Raw genomic sequence first — 18,791 nt, 5'->3', positions numbered from 1 at the left:
CTACCCTTTGGGATTTAGTTGCCAATAGGGTTACTTAAGAGGGCACCCACCTCCAGATGTCAGGTAGATTGTGTAGGTCCCTCACGGGGGGATCTTTGATGTCCCTGAGATCCGCAAGAGGCCCATGGACTCGACCTTGGAGAGCACACTTCAGTAGGTCTTCAGGTCCAGGCCAGGTACTATTAAGAAAGGGCACATTGTCCTCTTTAATTGCAGTAATTTCCAATGAGCACAACAGAGTTCTCTGGCAATGTGCACCATGCATTCTGGTCTTCTGGTCCTACGTCCCCACAAATGTATTTCACCCTTTGCTGATGGATGGCAACCATAGTTATGTGCAGTTTTTCGGAGATGCGGTTAAGACGGGTGCCATCTTGTAGTGGGTTTTTACCCAGATTTTAATCTTTTTATATGTTTAAACTGTTCTTACACTTATTTTAGTTGGATATTAATTACCAGTATTAGCCCTCAGCAAGGAGGACTGCTGCAGGACTAAGGGGTTGCTGAACACCAGTTAGCATTTTATTTTCTCCCCTCTGTTTGCATGCTTACTTGAAGCATTTGGCAAAGCCACACCCCCAACCCCGATGGCAGATCTAGCATGGTAGCACGTCCGCACAGCTGTGGCATACCTTAAAGTGATTTCTAGCACTTGGCTGCTCTTACCTGCACTGCTATTTCAGCAACAGCCTACTTCTACTTTTATTGATTTTCTTGTAGCACTGACGCACATTTTCGGAGGTGCCTGGCTTCGGTTACCCCTGATACAGCCCACTTTTGTTTTGTTGCAGGCAATGATGTGTATTTTTTTTAAGTTGCCTGGCTCCAGTTTGGACGGGTGTGCCATCTGGTAGTAGGCCAAACAGGGACCCGCCAGCACCAACTTTAGGGAAAAGACAGGTCTCCTCTAGAGATAGCCCCCGCTCCACCCCCTTGGTAGCTTGGCACGAGCAGCCAGGCTTATCTTCAAGGCCAATGTGTAAAGTATTTGCAATTACGCTCACAGTGATCCAATGATGACACCATAAATAGACTACACACGAGTTTCATAGAAAAACAATTATATGTTTATAAAAAGAAATACGTTGCGACCACACAATACTAAACCAACATATGCGTGGGGTTAATACTCTCCCTGGCCTTTTAATATTGAGCTAAACTAAACAATCCAATGTAATCCTAATGACATAATACACAGTTTGGTATGCAATGACCAGGTACTTCACAACATAAGAATAATGCAGATCGTAATATGGCTACCTGGCGACTTGTACTGTCACTGTAATGCAATGCGTAAAGCAACAACGTGGTAAACTGCTATGCCCCAGTAATGCAATGCGAACGGTCCCCTTTCAGGTACTGTGTTAGGAATTAGCAAAGCAATTTGTAATACAGTTACTGGCAGTGAGTTATGCAACTCTAATGCAATGTGTACGACAATCCGGCTGATCGTGATGCAGGACTAAGACAAGGCGTAACACATCTATCAGGCAATTCGTTAGGCAAACTAATACAATGGGCAATACGGCAAAACAGGCAGGCTGTTGTGCAGGAATACAGCAATACATGATACAATCATCAGATACTTTGGTATGCAGAGGTAATGCAATACGTAAATTACTTCGGCACCGGTCACGGTGCCTCTGGTGGTCTCTCTGCCCCTCGTACTGGCTTGCAGTCAGTGCCCTGTCACAGTTGCCCCCCACACGGAAAAGATAGAACACAGTAAAAGCAGCTTCGCACTCAGGCACCTGTGCTGCCTCTCCCTTGGCACATGTGCCTCAATTCAAGCTCTTTGAACGAATCAGCTGCCGGATGGACACGCTTTTGCCAGACTATGTAAATAACTCGGATGGCTAATTCACAAGACTCTAACCGGCTGGTGGAAGTGAAGTGAAGAAACAGTTGAGGCTCCAACCGGCTGGTGGAGGCCTGCCCTTATTTATATTCCTGACTAACTGAGAGGAATTATACCAGTTGTTATCTAAAAGCAACTCTCTTCATTTACTGAATAAGACGCCCTTGATACTTGCAGATTACATCTACTGAGGCATCTGCATATTGGCTGTCCACTCCCCCCTCCAGTCCTAAAGAAGACCATTCTTGATGCACTTTACATTTGTGCTACTTACAGGGACGAAAATTCGACTTGCCACACATATCCGCACAGCGCTCATGATCACAGTTTAACTTAGCAATGGATCCTGTAGCATATGTGCAAAAATAATGACGAAAAAAACCTCCCCTTTTTCTTGCACATCTACTGTCCATATCACCAATCACTATATGTCACTTTCTTCACCACAGTCACTAATTCCTTACTGCAATTGAATTTGTAAATTGTGACAGGCATGAGTATTTCATACTTATTTTTGAATATATTATTGAATTCTAATTTTAGTGTGTGTTATTTTCTTTTACAAATCATTGGTATATGTGTTGTAAATAAGTCTTTGCTCCTTAAGTACTCTAAGCAATTAAAAATCCTGACAGAACCAATGGTTTTACTTAATATCAGTTCGAGCCGAAGCAGAGGCTCGCGCTGCAGGACAAAGAGAGAGGCCAAGGGCATCTCCCTCTGAGCCCACGCCCCGCCCCAGGAGGCGACACCCATTACCTGGGGGGGGCGCAAACACACTCTCCTCTCCTTGTCCAGCAACTTGGGCCTCCAATGCAATTTTTCTGAATTTCCGGGCAATGGGAAAATCCCAGGCTGCACACTACACCCGCACTTAAAGTCAGTGAGAATCACGGGAACTCCTGGTGCATGATACCTGACAACTCCTCACAAGGTTCTCAGGCTGCTCACGGCACATGCACGCAGTGTTGCTGAGACACACTTGATCTTCTGGTGCCCACGATCACAGGGCACCACTTGCGCAGGTCTCAGCTGGTAGAAGGTACACACATGCAGCGTCGCTGAGACAAACTTTATCTACCGGTACCCCCGATCACAGGGCACCTCCAGCAAGGGTCTCAAGCTGCAAACAGAACACGCATACAGCGTCGCTGAGACACACTTGCTCTTCTGATGTACACAATCACGGGCCAATCCACATGAAGGTCTCAGGCTGCCCCCCAGCACATACACTCTGCGTCGCTGAGATTTAGTTGGCTCCCCGGTACACGCATTCACAGGACAATCCTCTCGAAGGACTCAGGCTAGACAGAGCACAAGTACAGCACGTCTCTGAGTCTTGTTTGGAACTCCGGGTGGCCAAGATCGGGGGCCACGACTTGTGAAGGTCTCAGGCTAGACAAAGCACAGGCACCTACATCGTATCTGAGAGTCTTCTCTGGAAACTTTTGTGTTCCTCTGTTTCCAAACAGAGAGCCAGCTCAACCCGGGCCCTTGGGGATAGTTAATTCAGGACACAGCACACAGCAAAGTCCTTCAAGCAGGAGGGCCACATCACACAGCTGTCCCTACAGCCATTCCTAAATTGAAACAGCAAACTGCAGGCCTGCCGCAGATCACACAGCAAGAGCAGTCCTATCGAGCAGTCTCTTCAGTTGCTTCTTCCTTGGCAAAGGTTCCTCTTGATCCACGAAGTAGTTCTAGTCTTTTTCACACATTCTCCAAAGTTCAGGGGCTTCAGCTTGCATAGTTAGACCAGTCAATGGCTTTGAAGTCTTTGTGTGACAGGGGGCACTGACCCCTGCTCAAATCAGTTCTGGGTGCCTCCCTTTTCCTTTGATTAGTGGGGGTTTGGATTCTCAATCACTCAGCAAGAGATGGGAGAATTGTTTTATAGCTCCAGCCCAGGCCTCTTCCCCTCTAGGCCTACTCCTCTCCCTGCACACTCCAGATGCAGATCAGCCTGTTCTGTCTCACCTCCTCCCCTGAGTCAAGACATTCCCCAGATCCTATTGCTTTCAAATCAGCCAGTCAATCCACAACCAGGCAGAGACACACAGAAATGTTGAAAGCACAAACACCCAGCCAAAGAAAGAGTGGCAAACACATAATGCAAAAACCATCTTGATAAAAAAGATGTGTGTTTGCAGGGTGAGTTCAGGCATACTAAACTTCCCCTTTCCATCTTAAGCCTTTGGGGAGATAGGCTGGCAAACACATGGCACAGCCTTTCCATTCTATTCTAATGGGCAAGATGGCCTTTCAGCAGTGAAAACGAAACAGATATTATTTCACTGCCAGGACATGGTACACACCTTGGTACAAGTCCCACCTTTCACATGCACTGCACCCTGTCTAGGGGGTACCCTAGACCTACTATAGGGGTGCCTGATGTGTATGGAAAGGGAAGGGCGGGGTCTGGTAAGTGTGTACACTTACCAGAGCAACATGGCAGTTTAGGAAATTGTGCACCGGCCCTTCAGTGGCAGCAGGCCTGAGTTCATTCCCAAGGCTACTTGAGTGGGTGGCACAATAAGTGCTGCAGGCCCACCAGTATCATTTGCATTATTAGCCCTGGCACACATAGTGTATTTTACTAGGGACTTTACCAGTAAAGCAAACATACCAATAATGGACAGCCAATCTCCATTACTCTGTATATAGGGAGCACTTGCACTTTGACACTGTTTATCAGTGACAAAGTGTCCAAAGCATCGAAGTTGGCAACAAATGTCAGAAAAAAGGTCTAAGTGAACTTTAGCCAAACAGGACCAAGTCCCCCACAGATTTTATTCTTTTAAATTGTTCCTAAGCTTATTTTAGTTGAATTTATTTAGCAGTATTAGCCCACAGCAGGGTTTCTGGACCCCAGTTAGTATTCTATTTTCTGTTTGCACGCTTACTCAAAGCGTTTGGTGACAGAGCACCCCCGCACTCACTGGGAGATTTAATCATCATTGCAAGCCGGTCTACGCCCATCCGCTCTCAGCGACAGCCCGTCTACCGGTTTAAGGTAATAACTGAAGGAGATAATTCGCTACTCTAGAAGAAATCTTCTTGAACTAAACATTTTGAGTAGACTTTGCTTGTGCCCAGTGTTAAGCTGTTGTAACAACAAGGCTCTTAGGATGTATCCAGAATGTAATCTGACATTAACAAACATCAAGGTGAGTAAAACCAAGGCTGCCAGTAGGCCTCTGGTTAAGCATATAAATGTTAAGGAGAAAAGAAAAGGTTAATAATAAAAAGGTTTTTGGCATTGTGCACTAATACATGCTTGATCACTGATAAACCACAAGCATGAATTTGCAGACTTTGTAGAAGCACATGCACTTGGCATAGTTTTTTGCGGTGGAAACCTGGGCTGAGGCTGCATCTAGCCCCGACCTGATTATAGCAACCCCAGCAGGCTGCTCCATATTTAGGAAGGAACGGGAGAGGAAAAAGGGAGGGAGCTTAGCCATGGTTTATTGTGATCACCTAAGGGCAACCTTTACTGATATCGCAAAGAAACCCGACTGTGAGGTGCTATCCTTTAAAGTAGAACTTAGTCACATTTATTCTTTTAATGGACTTCTTATCTATTGCCTGCCTGGCCTTGAAACCAACTCTATAAATACTTTTGGTCAGATACTGGAGTATAAGGTAAATTCCTAGGACTACACTATTTTAGGCCATTTAAATTTCCATTCGGATAAGTTGCAGGATAAAGATTCTAGTGATATTACTGATTTGATGACTAGTGCTGAGTTAGAAAAGATTATTAGGGGCCCCACTCATAGGGCAGGACACCTCCTTGATGCTGTCTTTACAGACTGCCTATGTTTTGGACTCCAACAGTAAACTTCAATTACACTGGTTGGATCACTCAGCGGTTCTTTTGACCCTATCTGTACCTATTACCTCTGGCAATAAGAACATTCTAGCCAGAAGGTAAAAATGGTGCCAATCGTGACGTTTAGATGCCATGGAATTCAATACATATTTTACAACACAAGGGAACCCAAGGCGCAATTGTTAGGGACCTATGGGTAATACTTTTTTTACAGAGACAATGGTCCCTAAGGTAACTGAGTAAATTTAATACAAAATAGACTAAATAGTTCTATATTGGTGTCCAGCCGGACAGTTTAATTGCATTTAATAAAAGATTCGTATCAAAAATTCGGTTAAAAGATATAAGTGGGACACCGGCCGGTGCCCGACTCAACAACCTTCACCAAGGAAAAAACATACAACATAAATTGTGTAGGCAAAACAAAAAGCAGTCTGATTAGTATGAAATATATACAGACTATACATAAACTACACATATGCACACATAATTACTGATAGAATAGTGACATTTGTGTATTAAGTCGACGACGTTTCGAACTACCATTGGTTAAGAGTTCATCTTCAGGACAATTGATCCTTTGCCTATTTACAGATGCTAACATAAATACCCATATTAGTGACACAATTGAAAAATAACATAAAGATGGACATACAATTACATGTAAGGGAAGAAAAAGAATTAGAACAGAATGATTAGAAGGTTTTGAAAATTAAAGAAATTGGCATGTAAGTAATTCACAACTTAGATTACATTACAGAAGATCACTTTTGACCAGACAACTCAATACAGCATTGGAAAATAGTAGACCTGCTATTTCCGGTGATGTGGAGGTGGCATCCTTGGAGTGTCACTCTTGGATTGGCTCGATAGTTCATATTCTAGTGTCCTTAAAATCTGGAAAGGCAAACGGAGCTACCCCTACAGAGCCCTGGTTTTCAGTTAGGCCAAAACCATCTTTACCACTAGAAAGGGTATCACACAGTGAATCCATTGATAGGAAATCAGGCTGCAAACCTCTATTGCACCCTATAGGAGTGTCGACCACTTCCCATGTTAACTTCAGGGAAGAGCAAGCCTCACAGGTAGTAAAAACAAAAAACAGGTATTCCTCACTACCTGGACAGACATGTGCTAGTGCACACACTGATGTGCAGTGGCAGGATGGTCCCGTAGTCTCCAGCAGCAGGGGAACAAGTGTGCCCACACCAGTCTGCAACGGGAGACTGAACATTGGGTTTCAATAATACCAGTGTCAGTGCTTACACACAGGCCTGAACTGGCAGGCTGCACAAGCAATCTAGGACACCTAGGTGTGGGTGCACCCACACACAGTCTGCAATGGCAGGTTGTTCGTGAGTTTAATCATTATATATGCCAGTGTGCACTCTGGCCTGCATTGGCAGGCTGGACCACTTCTCCCAGGCCAAAGCACCTTAGGTACAAGTGCGCACACATACCCCTACCCGGGCCAGCCGGACAAGGGTTGACCCTGTATGGGTGTGATTAAGCACACCCGGCCTGCGCCAGAGTGCTAGGCACCTTGCCACTAGCACCACTGGTGCAAGCGAACATACATAGGCCTGAAATGGCAGCCTTGATTCGGGGCGGCAGGTATGCCCTCTTCGGCCCGCATTGGCAGGCTGGACACCTATCCCATTAGCCAAAGGTGTCAGGGTTCATCCTCGAGCCTGCAACATCAGCCTAGACAGATATTTTAAACAACATTCATGCCAGTGCATGCAAACCGGCCTATATGAGTATCCTCATTGGAAGAGCGGGAATCCATGTCAGGGGTAGCCCCCCACCGAGCGATCCTTACTACCTGGGCAGAGAACATCCACAAGTACCCGTCTGGCCTTCAGCCCACCCCGTGCCCATCAGGGCTTGCCGGGAAGGGGCCCTCATGATATGGGATGACCAACTCATGGTTGGCTGATGTGTAAGTGATGCCAACCTGGGCAGGGGTACAATGGCTCTCTACAGGCCTGCTCTGGCAGGCCTGATACACAGTTGACAGGCTATTCTGCAGGTGGCACACTTAGTGCTATGCCCAACTACTAGGCATTGCTGTGCCTGCCTCGGGTATGTGGTGTACCAGTTTACAGAGCACACAGTGGTACCACACCTAACTCCATCACGTACGCACCCCCTGCCCAGGGCGGGCAAGGCAAGCAGACACACCTTCCATCTGTTGTAGAGGGGCAAGGGGCCCAAGTTCCTACAGTCAAACTGGTACAGTCAGCAAAGACTAGGAGTTTCCCCTAAGAATGGCCACGTCCAACAACCAGTCACCTGATATGCCACTATAACTCTGATTTCTTACTCGTTTGTATTTCTCACACTAGTTCACACTTTAGTGATTAATTATAGGGCGTTAGATACCTTTTTAAAAACATATTTGGACGGGCTATTTCAGTACTAAATAAAGAGCATACCAAAAAATCCTAACCTTGCCATGCTTTTTAGTCATTTCAAAAGTGAATGCCAGGATAAGCTCCTCAAATTGCATGCTTTTGTCCATTATAAAACATAATAGCAGAAATAAGTGAGGACTAACCCACCGGAGATCTGACTGTCTTTATTGTACACAGTCTCAGGATGGTAGAGGGGCAAACAAAATACTTATGATTTGTTCATTGCCTGGCAACTTGGCTCAGCTGGCGCTGGTAAATCTCTTTCATAACATTTCAGCTGCTGGCATGTTCACAGGTATGGCATTGCAGTCATCTGCTCCCTGAGAAAAACCTCTAGTGATCAGCACACATGTCTGATGGAGGAGATCTCTAGGTCATCAGAGACGCTAAGCTGAAGCACCAGCCTACTGGTTAATTCTTTACCCTTCCTGATTGAACTTTTCTTTTAAGCACTAATATAATGTGGCTGAAATGTAACAGAATGCTAGCTATGCCTCATTTCAAGCAACCACTCCCTATCCTGTTGATTGTCACTTTCACCCCCTAACCTGCCTACACCCCACCCCACTGCGCTTACATGAAGGGGCCACTTCTGTTGTCACCATTGGTTATTCTGCTTATATCACACCCAACGCTAGAGGCCTCAAGAACTCTGTAATGGGTTGCAGTGGGCAACCTAGGGGTGGCAGGTGCAACCCCTGGCAACCCCTAATACATGCTCATCTACAAAACTATAATGCCAGTTTAATCTATGATTTGTGAGTAAAATTATGGATTTTTGATCATATTCACTTTACTCCCCCACTCAGCACAGCTTTTCGCTATATGCAGTGGTGGTTTAACAGAAGGGCTCTGCCTGTGGCAAGGCCCTGCACCCAAGCCTTGCGGGTAGCCAACCACCCACTGTGTTCGGCATTTGGCTTTGCACAGCTTGAGTTTGGCTGGAGGGCTGATCCCCCAGGCAAGCCCTGCTCCCAAACTCTTAGGGCGACCAATTGCCTGCCACACACAGCCACTGGCCTGCGCATGCCAACTTCCCTATGACTGTCACCACAAATGTTTATTTATTAGGTTCTAAACACATCATTTCAATGCACATCTGTCCTCTTGCAGCACCATGATCACAAGTCACATCATATCTATAGGACTGTGCACACTTCCTGTGGTACATTTCCTGCTGGGGTAGCACGGTACCACACAGGAGAGTCGAGCGGGGTACAATTTGTTGTCTCTGCCCTCTCATGTATTTTTCACTACTTCAGGATATGGAGACTGAGTGCCCGTGTCCTGTAATTGTGGGTGCAATATTTGTCTTCTTTTACAGCACCCAGGATCTCAAACAACATACCTGGATCAATGAGTATGGTAGAAACGATTCATTAATTTAGGAAAGAGTTGAAGACTCACTACTTTGAATAACACTCTGTCATAATGTATTAATGTCCTTGACCCAGCTACCTCTTCTATCACTTGACTTTATGATTGTCTATAATCCTGTACAGTGCTCTGCTGCCTTTTGGGCAGGCTCCCACTATAGAAATAACATATATATGATGTGAGGTTACTAGAATCACATTAGGACATTTTGCTAAAACTATTTTGATGTGATCCCTTTGACTGCCCATCACATAGGGTAGTGGGGCATGTGATGAGCTGCTGCAAGAGCATCTCCATGAGATGCCTAGGAACCCCATAGGCCAGATCAAAAAGGAGTTCATTATTACCATAAAATTAAAAGAAGTTAATTTCATGTACAGGACGTCCTATGTTACCTGCAAGTGAAACTTTACTAAACTAACAAAACTGTATCACTCATGTGGGGCTGAAGCACATCAGACAATAGGATAGTGATGAACCCTAGCCCAAAGGGGAGATGTGAGTTTCTATAAATAATGTCATGCTAATGCCTGTGCTTTTTGGGGCAAGTGGCCACACAGGTGAGGTGGTTCTTGGCTATTACCTGAAAGAAAAGAGAGCCTCAATACAATTTCTCTACCTAATCCATGTGTGAGAAAAGCTCAAACAGTTTGATCAAATTTACCTGAACCCAAAAATAACTTTGTTTTGTCACCTCAATTATTTGATTGACAATGTTCTCTCACGTAAGCTGATGTAGACTGCCAGGTAATGTACAATGTGTCAATGTACAATGCACTCAACGCAAAATAGTATGTATAGTATCTAAAACCCACCTAATCTGTTTCAAAATAGTATTTTAAAACGTGACCCATCCTTCAGGCTGAGAAGCCAGGCCCAATAACTTTTTCCTGGTGAGAAGAGTGTACAAAAGTCAGCCTGACAGACTTGTTCAGGTCAGGCAGTCAGGAGCTAGAAATGTGCTATATGTGCATGCTCCTCAGTGCCTGAGCTGACATTTTGCCAGGCTGAGGATTTTACAGCCCTATGGGTGTGACCTCATTAGCCTGGCAAAAGTGACACAAGGCCCACCCCCTCATGATGAATGGGAGTGTCACTGATTGCACTGGACCTGGGCATTCCACTTTTAAACCCTGTAGTGCCCGGTGATACCTCCTCACCAATGTTCCCTCTAATTTTTTTCCTCTGTGTGCGGCAGTGTAAGGTCTCTGTGCGCTGCCGCCAAGGTTATGTGCACCATGAACCAGACCACGCGCGTGGGTGCAGCATCTAAAGAAAGGGGCGTGGCCATCTTATTTTTTTAATATCAGTTACCTTCTGAGCATCTGACAGATAGGTAGACTCTTTAGGAATATCATATATCATGTTCCCGATTTTCAGCAGAGGCTGCAAATGTTTTGTATATAAAGCTTATCCATCCTTATTATATGTTACTATCAGACTGTACATGGTAGACATTCATAAAAGCCAGGCATTCCAATCTAATGGGTAAGACCGACGAGCAACAGCGCACCATAGGGGACTTTTTGAAAGGTGGAAAGGAACTGCCTAGACCACTTCAGCCACTTTGCAAACACCACGTCAAACTACAGTGTCTCTAGTAATCACTGAAATTATTAAAAGTCATACATAGCAGTCTGAAACCATAGCAGCTGTGCAAGTCGTGCTTTTGGACTTGATGCATGTTGTTAGGTCTTGCCTAGCCTTGCAGCGCAAAGCGGTGCTCGCTTTGCAAGGCATGCTCTATCAGGGTATTTTTTAGTAGTGGTGTGGAAGCCCCGCCCATATTTTTCATTGGCCGGCTTCATCATCCATGGTAAATACTGGCTTCCGATTGATAATGAGGCTTCTTAGTCTCTCCTTGTTACCACCCTGTCTCCTTTTGGGACCGTCCATCAGGACTAGATCGTTTACTTGTGACGTTATACTGTCTTCTTCAATTAGTCTGTAAGCACTTTTTTTTATTCGCGCAATGGCGACAGCTTGTTTAGGTCACACCTGAGCCAGCGCTTCTCTTTTTAGTGTACTGTTCCCACCCCTACCATTGTCCGTGTTCCTTTTGTTCCCACCCTCTCCCACTGTCCCTTGTCTCGCAGCTCGTGGGCCATAACGTGATTTTGGTGACCGCTGGTCACAGCTCTCCCTGCTCTGCAACAGATTGCAGTGCCTCCTGAAACACTGCGGTGTCATGCTCCTGCGCCTCCAGATGCACTCACCCAGCCCCTCCAGCGCACCCCCACCAGCTCACCTTGCCCTGACAAGGCCTCCATGTCCTTCCCCGGTGGGCTCCTGGCCCCTCGCCTGCCCTACTCAGGTATCCCGACCTCTGCAGCTCACATCTGTGCAGATCTCACAGCACAGGCGGCTACATGGTTCTGGGGCGCTTCCCTCGGCTGCCTCCATTGGGAGGGAGGCCTCTGCCAGGCTGGTGTCCTCTTCTTGTGTTTATCCTGGGCGCCCCACTTTGCTTAAGCACGGCACCCGCATTTGTAGTTATAATATACTTCAGCGCAATAGCTCCGCCTGTAGGGTGTTCTCCACGAATGACTGCTAAAGCTGTACCTTTTTTTGTTTCTGTTCCTTCTTATGTTTTTGTTCTACCTTATTATTAGTGCAATGCAATAGGTCTCGCATTTGCGAAAGTTTGAGCTGTTGGCATTGTAAATGACAACGCCTTTTATTTACGTGTTGGTTATTAAAACATAAATAAAAGGCATTGCCATTTACAATGCCAATAGCTTAAACTCTCACCGATGCGAGACCTATTGCATTGCAAATGCTTGTTTCCTTAATGTTTTTGCAAGCAGCATGGCTGCCAGTAGGAGGACTGTACTAAAGCTGTTGTTTATGTATTTTGATGTGGGCTCTGGTTGACCATTACGATTGCCTTTTTTAAATTGTGACCTCGAAATATACTTTTTAAAATATTTTTAGACTGTCAATAGATAAATGTTTTACTTTTTGTATACTTTGATGATTTGGAAAAAATAACCGTAGAAAGTTATTTGATGATGATGATTGAACACAATACAGAGGACAAAAAGAAATCCCCAAGAAATCCCTATGTAAGTAAACCTAGATTTTTTTATACCTATCTCCACTACCCACGTAGTATACATATCTTCAAGGTGCGCAGATGTGGAGTTAGGAATAGTAAATTTAAACCTCCCTTTATGCACTTACCTTCCGATATTCTGTCCTCGATATTCTTGTACCAGGATATTTTGGAGGTCAATATTCAGTAGTGCAATCAGTGATAAGAGGTTCCAGATCTTGTGTGCAGTCATTGGTGTAGATAGACCTTTTGGTGCTCCTGGGGGTCGAGGCGTTTGCCGCCCTGCGACAGCCGCAGGTGAGAGGGGCAGCACGGTCCCTGTGTCTGTTGCCCCACGATGGTGCAGGTAAGAGGGGGCGCACCGCCACCCCCAAAACGCCAATCGCCCTCCTCTTGCTACGCCACTGTGTGCAATGGCTATTTGATTTACATATTGAGTTTATTGACTATGTCGATGTTAACCACAAGTGATGCTTGTGCACGAGACATAATGCACACATACATACATGTTTGTGTGTGTGCACACAATTCTCACACTTACGTAGGGGTGTTACTCCCTTGCTCACTCAAGGTAATGGCCGGGGCTAGTTGAGGCACACATATTTACCGATCGACTAAATACTTTACACTAAGTCATTCGCCTAAAGGACAAATCATTAATATACCTTGCCATCAAATTTCAATCAAAAAGAAACTCGTGCCAGTCATACAACTCGGGCTTCATTTCATTAACTCGTTGCCCCAGACCAAGATTAATAAAATATATTTCACGGATGGCTAATTTTCTGGCATGTTTGTAAAAGTGCCTACTGGTGACAATTATCCACTCACGCCTATGTGTTTGGGTGGCATTTGTTAACGATATTTAAGTGAAAAAAAGGTTTTCCAGTAATGTAAAAGTATGAAAGGTACAAACAAGCAATTCTATTCCTAACAGACATACATTTCATATAGGCTTTTAACCCGGGCCTTTTTTTTGTTCGAGCCGATAGCAAAATGCAAAATACATAGCTAGTGAGGTAAAAACACAAACGAAATTAAACCTAAGGCCATATCGAAATATTAATGTACAACCTGCTCAAATCAAATGAGGACCTTATAGAGTCGGGCTTTCTTAAGTGAATAGTTTCCATCAGCCCAAAACAAGTTACAAAACACCACAGCCTGGCACAATAGCAAGAGATAGACGCTACCATCAATGCACTGTATAGGCTGCTCTCTAGTGGTAACATAGCCACAATGCAGTTTGTTTGCTGTGTTCTCCGAATGAAAATAAATGGTTAACAATTGTAACCATTGGGCAGTAAGAGATCATAACTCCACCTTCTGTTGTTTGCTTTGCTGATGTTCTTTGTTGTTGCGCACGTTCTAGTTTGTTCCTGTCTGATGTGTTGTCTGGATTGTCAAACTCACAGACTTCTGGAGAGTGTTCAAAGACTGAAACCAGTGCCACGCAAATAAATCTACATAGGTGTCTTAAAACATTATTTGTGAGAAAGTAACGTGTCCAATACAATTGAATTGTTGCTGTTCGCATAGATTAATTCAAAATCACTCACTAAGTTTCTCTATGAAAACATAGAACCGAGAACTTCCCCTCACCTTGTAAAGAGAACTGTTAAAGAGCATCTTTTCTTTTCTTTTTTCTTTCAGGGCTTCTGGGGGCACGGTTAAGGGCTGAATGAAGGCCTTTGTGAAAGTATTTCTGTTAATTGCAGTACCATCATGCATTGCAATTAACAGGAATATTTTCACAAAAGCTCACAATCAGCCCACACCCGCGCTCCACTAACAAAAAACATGCATCAAGTCCAAAAGCACGAGGTGTAAAGCACACGTTGTGGTTTCGGACTTGCTACATTTCATTTTTACTGGAGTGCGGCTGCCGGCTGATTGTTGACCTTTGTGATAGTATTCCTGTTAATCACAGCACTCTCATGCACTGCAATTAACAGAAATATTTTCACAATGGCCCACAATCACCCCCCAGCCAAGCCACATTAGGAAATGAAATGCAGCAAGTTCACGAGCTTCTTACTGCTAAATGCATGCACAGGCTGCCATAAAAAAGCAAACATACCTCCTGGCACTCCCGGTGATGTGAACACCTCAAGGGTTCTGCTGTGTGCGCGCTTTAAATAGGACACTGCGCGCTCTGAGTGAGAGATGTGTGCGCCCGCACAGGCGCGCAGGTTCCTGGGAACACTGCTCCTCACATGTGTGGGTCAGGGTCTTATTGACCAAATCCTTGTCTGTGGCAGGTGAGGGAAGACAGCAGTCCCAACCCTCCTGTGAGCTCTGAAGTTTCCCTTTTTTCAGGGAAGGTAATTTTGATGTGTTCTTTATGTTTGGTGCATGGGTGCGTGGATATTTGAATGCATGTGTATTTGTGAGTGAGTGTTGTGAATTATGTATGTTTTTGTGTGTTGTGTTTTGATGCATGTGTGTGATTGAGTGTGTATGTGTGGGTGTGTGGCCTCCTACCAACCCCCAGTAAAACTACCCCAGCCTTTTTATTTCCAAATGCCTGTGAGGAGACCACTGGACTAAATCACAAAACTATGTAATGCTTAAATATTGATCTAACACTATTTTGTTAATTCACAATAGCTTTTATTAGATTCTCTTTAAATAACAAGACAATAAAAATATCACAGTCCACTCTACTGAAGAAGCCTCCATAGCACTTAGAAGGTAAGCTGCTGTATTACTTGCAAAATAGTGTTTAGCAACTAGCTATTAGGAAGGGGCATTCCCTTCCTAATAGCGACCCCAACAGCTATGTAAGATTGTTTTGCGACCGCAATTACAGTTGCAAAACACTCGCAGTTTACCACCCTTCTCAGAAGGGAGGTAAAGCACTCACAAACAGGAAGGGGTCACCAGGGGACCCCATCCCCTCTGGGAATGCATGCGCCAACATTTTTCAAGGGCAGGCAGTGGTCTCAGGGACCACTGCCTGCCCTTAAAAAATTTAAATTAAAATTACTTTTTTTTGTGAACGCATTCACAAAAAAAGTACTTTTTATTAAAAGCAGTGCCAGATATGGAGGTATGATGACCTCAACAGGCCACAATCCCTGGGAGTGCTAGCCATATTGCGACAGCCTTATTAATATTCATGAGTCTTGCAATTTATGACCCTATTGGGAATCGCAAACAGTGTCTCAGACACTCTTGTACATTGACTTTTGCGACTCTCAAATTGCCACTCGCAATTTGTTGCAATTTGCGAGTCGCAAAAGTCAATGGTCGTACTTCTGGCCCTTTGTGTGGAGGGATATTATTGCCACACCGAAAAATAGGTACACTGCTCGGCTATCTGCTCACAGGTGTGTAGGACTATAATTAGCCATTCTTAGGTGACAGAATGTGAAAACGGACTACAAAGATATAGCCAGTAAAAAATGTTACTACAAAACTTTGTAAGCTACATTAATATCTCATTACATGTAGCTAAATCTACCATCACGCATTCAAACACAAATGTGACCGGATTGGATTTAGAGTAGAAAATAATTAATTATTAAACTCGCAAAATATGTGGAAATCTCATGGCTAACCATAACAATTATATATTTTTGTAAAGAAAGAAAAATACATTTGTCCCGTGTATAATTGAAATAGGTTGAATTCAGAAATTTAAAACAGGTGAAGCCGTTGTACAGAGATGCTTCTGCATGGTTTGCAGTAATTGACTATGGTTTTTACATTCCATATTTCCTTACAAATCCTCACAAATAATGGTGGAAACAAATCCATGAATGTAGAACTGATAGCTTTATATAATCGTTCAATAAACAATCCTTTCTCCTTTCACCTAGTTCCCCTGAAATATCATCAAAGTCAAGGATTCTCAAGGTTCCTCAAACAAAGTAAATAGGGCCTCATTATGATGTTGGTTGGACCGACAGGCCGACGGTGATGGTCCACCGACAGACAGCCCTTTCGTCCGACCGGCACATTACAATGTGGTGGTCAGACCCTGGTCAGTCGGGGACGGACCGCTGTCTCCACCAGGATCAGTGATCCTGATGGAACGGCAGTTGGAATGGTGATCCTAAATGCAGGTGGTGCCAAGCCAGGCTCTACCGTCAGAATTACAATGTCACTTTCCGCCAGCCTTTTCATGGATGGGTCCGAGTGCCATGAAAATACTGTCAGAAATGGACTTTTGGGACCCCAAACAGGGTTCCATCCCTCGCGGGCCAATATAAAGTGTCCATGTTGTGCCCCCACACATATCCATGCACAATTGCATGGATGTTCACAAAGTGCTCTTTTACATTGCAGCTTGTGCTGCAGCCCTTTTACTGGGCTGCAGCACAATCCTCAATGTAAAAATAGAACTTTAAGATCCCAGCAGGGCGGTCCCATCCTAATTCGACTGCTAGCCGGGCGGTCTCCAAACCGCCACAGTAGCGGTAGGTGGTCCAACCACCAACATCATAATAAGGACATGAGTCAGTGATCAACAAAGTCGTACTAGTCCATAATTTCTAAAATCCTTAAAATTCCTTCTGTATTGCACTATGTCTATCTTTTTTGTAATTAGCTAACCATATGGTAGCTGTTTCTAATATCACATGGCGATGTTATATCTCCTTCTTTAGTAGAAGATACCTTAATTTGAATCAATGCAAATAAGCAACTGGACCCAGGTGACAGAGTTCATCCTCCTTGGACTTACAGAAGACCCAGCTCTGCAGCTTCCACTCTTCCTGTTCTTCCTCATGGTTTACATTATTACTCTTGTATGCAACATCGGCATCATGTCACTAATTGGGTTAAACAGGCATCTTCACATACCTATGTACTTCTTTCTCTGTAGTTTGTCCTTTATAGACATGTTTTTGTCCTCAGTTACTCTTCCTATCTTGCTTGCCAACTTCTTATCAAGGACTAAGGCAATTCCATTGTCTGGATGTGTAGCACAGATGTTTTTGTCATTTGTCGTTGGGGGTTCTGAGGTGTTTCTCTTGGCGGTGATGGCCTATGATCGATACTCAGCTATTTGTAATCCATTGCTGTATCCTGTCATCATCAACCATCAAACCTGTATCTACTTTGTTGTTTTGATTCTTGTGATTGCTCTGACCAATGGAACGATAAATGCTGTTTTGACTTTTACTTTGCCCTTCTGTAAGTCAAATAAGATCACCCATTTCTATTGTGATGCTCCTCCCATCATCAAGCTTGCCTGTTCTGATACCACAGTAAATGAAGTGGTGCTTGTTTCATCAGCTGGTGGCCTTATAGTAATATCCCTTATCATCATTCTTATCTCATACTTTTACATCGTATCTGCAATTTTGAAGATACCTTCCACAGATGGGAGAAAGAAAGCCTTCAGCACTTGCTCTTCCCACTTTGTGTGTGTAACCTTGTTTTTTGGCACGCTTGTTTTCATGTACGGCAAGCCCACTTCCAGTCACTCCATGGCCCAGGACCAAGTGGCATCAGTGTTCTATATGGTGATGATTCCTATGTTGAACCCACTGATTTACAGCCTTAGGAACAAAGAGATGAAACAAACCCTGAGAAAACTAATTGCTGGAACCTGTGCATCAAATCAGAGATGTTCCGCTCGCTTATCTTGAGACTCTTTGGGTAGTTTAGGGTCGGATTTATCAAGGGCTTGCGTTGCCCTTGCATCATTCAAGGTGAAGCAAGGTCAACGCAAGTTCTTGTGTGAGATTTACTATGTCATGCAAAACCACTTTGGTAGCTTTTGGGCATTCTCAGATTTACTAACATGAGTAAACCTGTGAATGCGTAAAAATAGTACGCCTTCCCAAGGGAGGCATGACGAGGAGAAACACGTTTATTTCTCTTTTTTCGACTTTTGTATGTGTGTTGAATTCTGCAGCACTCAGAGAAGTATGAAAAGGCTCAGAGGATTATTTTTGTGCTGGATGGTGTTCCTACATTCTCAAAAACAATCTTGACTGTAACCTTTCCACCACTTTGCAAAGGTGCCTGAAATGGTGATTGGCAGCAAATGTCATTTCCTAGTAGATATTGTGCTTTCCTGCCCTCTCCATTCTTGCAGCACAGTTCACCAAATTGTCTGGTTGCACTCCTTTGCGTTAAATATTAGTAAATCTGCCTCTTGGTTTCCAGTATTTAGCATCTTTAACATGTGTGTTTATAAATGAGTTAAGGCGTATTTTTATCAAACATTCATACATTTGACTTATTGGATCCAAGCCGAAACCATGCCTAAAAGAGGGCATGGAGGCACTCATC

General features: G+C 44.2%; 1 protein-coding gene across 1 annotated transcript; it reads left to right on the top strand.

The window, feature by feature from the left end:
* Positions 1-17,179: 17,179 nt before the first annotated feature.
* LOC144761547 (olfactory receptor 5AP2-like) lies at positions 17,180-18,142 on the top strand. Its single transcript, XM_078646861.1, has one exon. The coding sequence runs from the start codon at positions 17,180-17,182 to the stop codon at positions 18,140-18,142; it is 963 nt and encodes a 320-aa protein (XP_078502987.1).
* The last annotated feature ends 649 nt before the right edge of the window (positions 18,143-18,791 follow it).

The sequence above is a fragment of the Lissotriton helveticus genome, chromosome 1_1, assembly GCF_964261635.1.
Source record: "Lissotriton helveticus chromosome 1_1, aLisHel1.1, whole genome shotgun sequence".
In the NCBI taxonomy this organism is placed as follows: domain Eukaryota; kingdom Metazoa; phylum Chordata; class Amphibia; order Caudata; family Salamandridae; genus Lissotriton; species Lissotriton helveticus.
This window is presented reverse-complemented; position numbering and strand designations above follow the sequence as displayed.

Excerpts from the sequence above, each read along its gene's own strand:
- LOC144761547 (XM_078646861.1), top strand. The coding sequence starts at position 17,180 with ATGCAAATAAGCAACTGGACCCAGGTGACAGAGTTCATCCTCCTTGGA.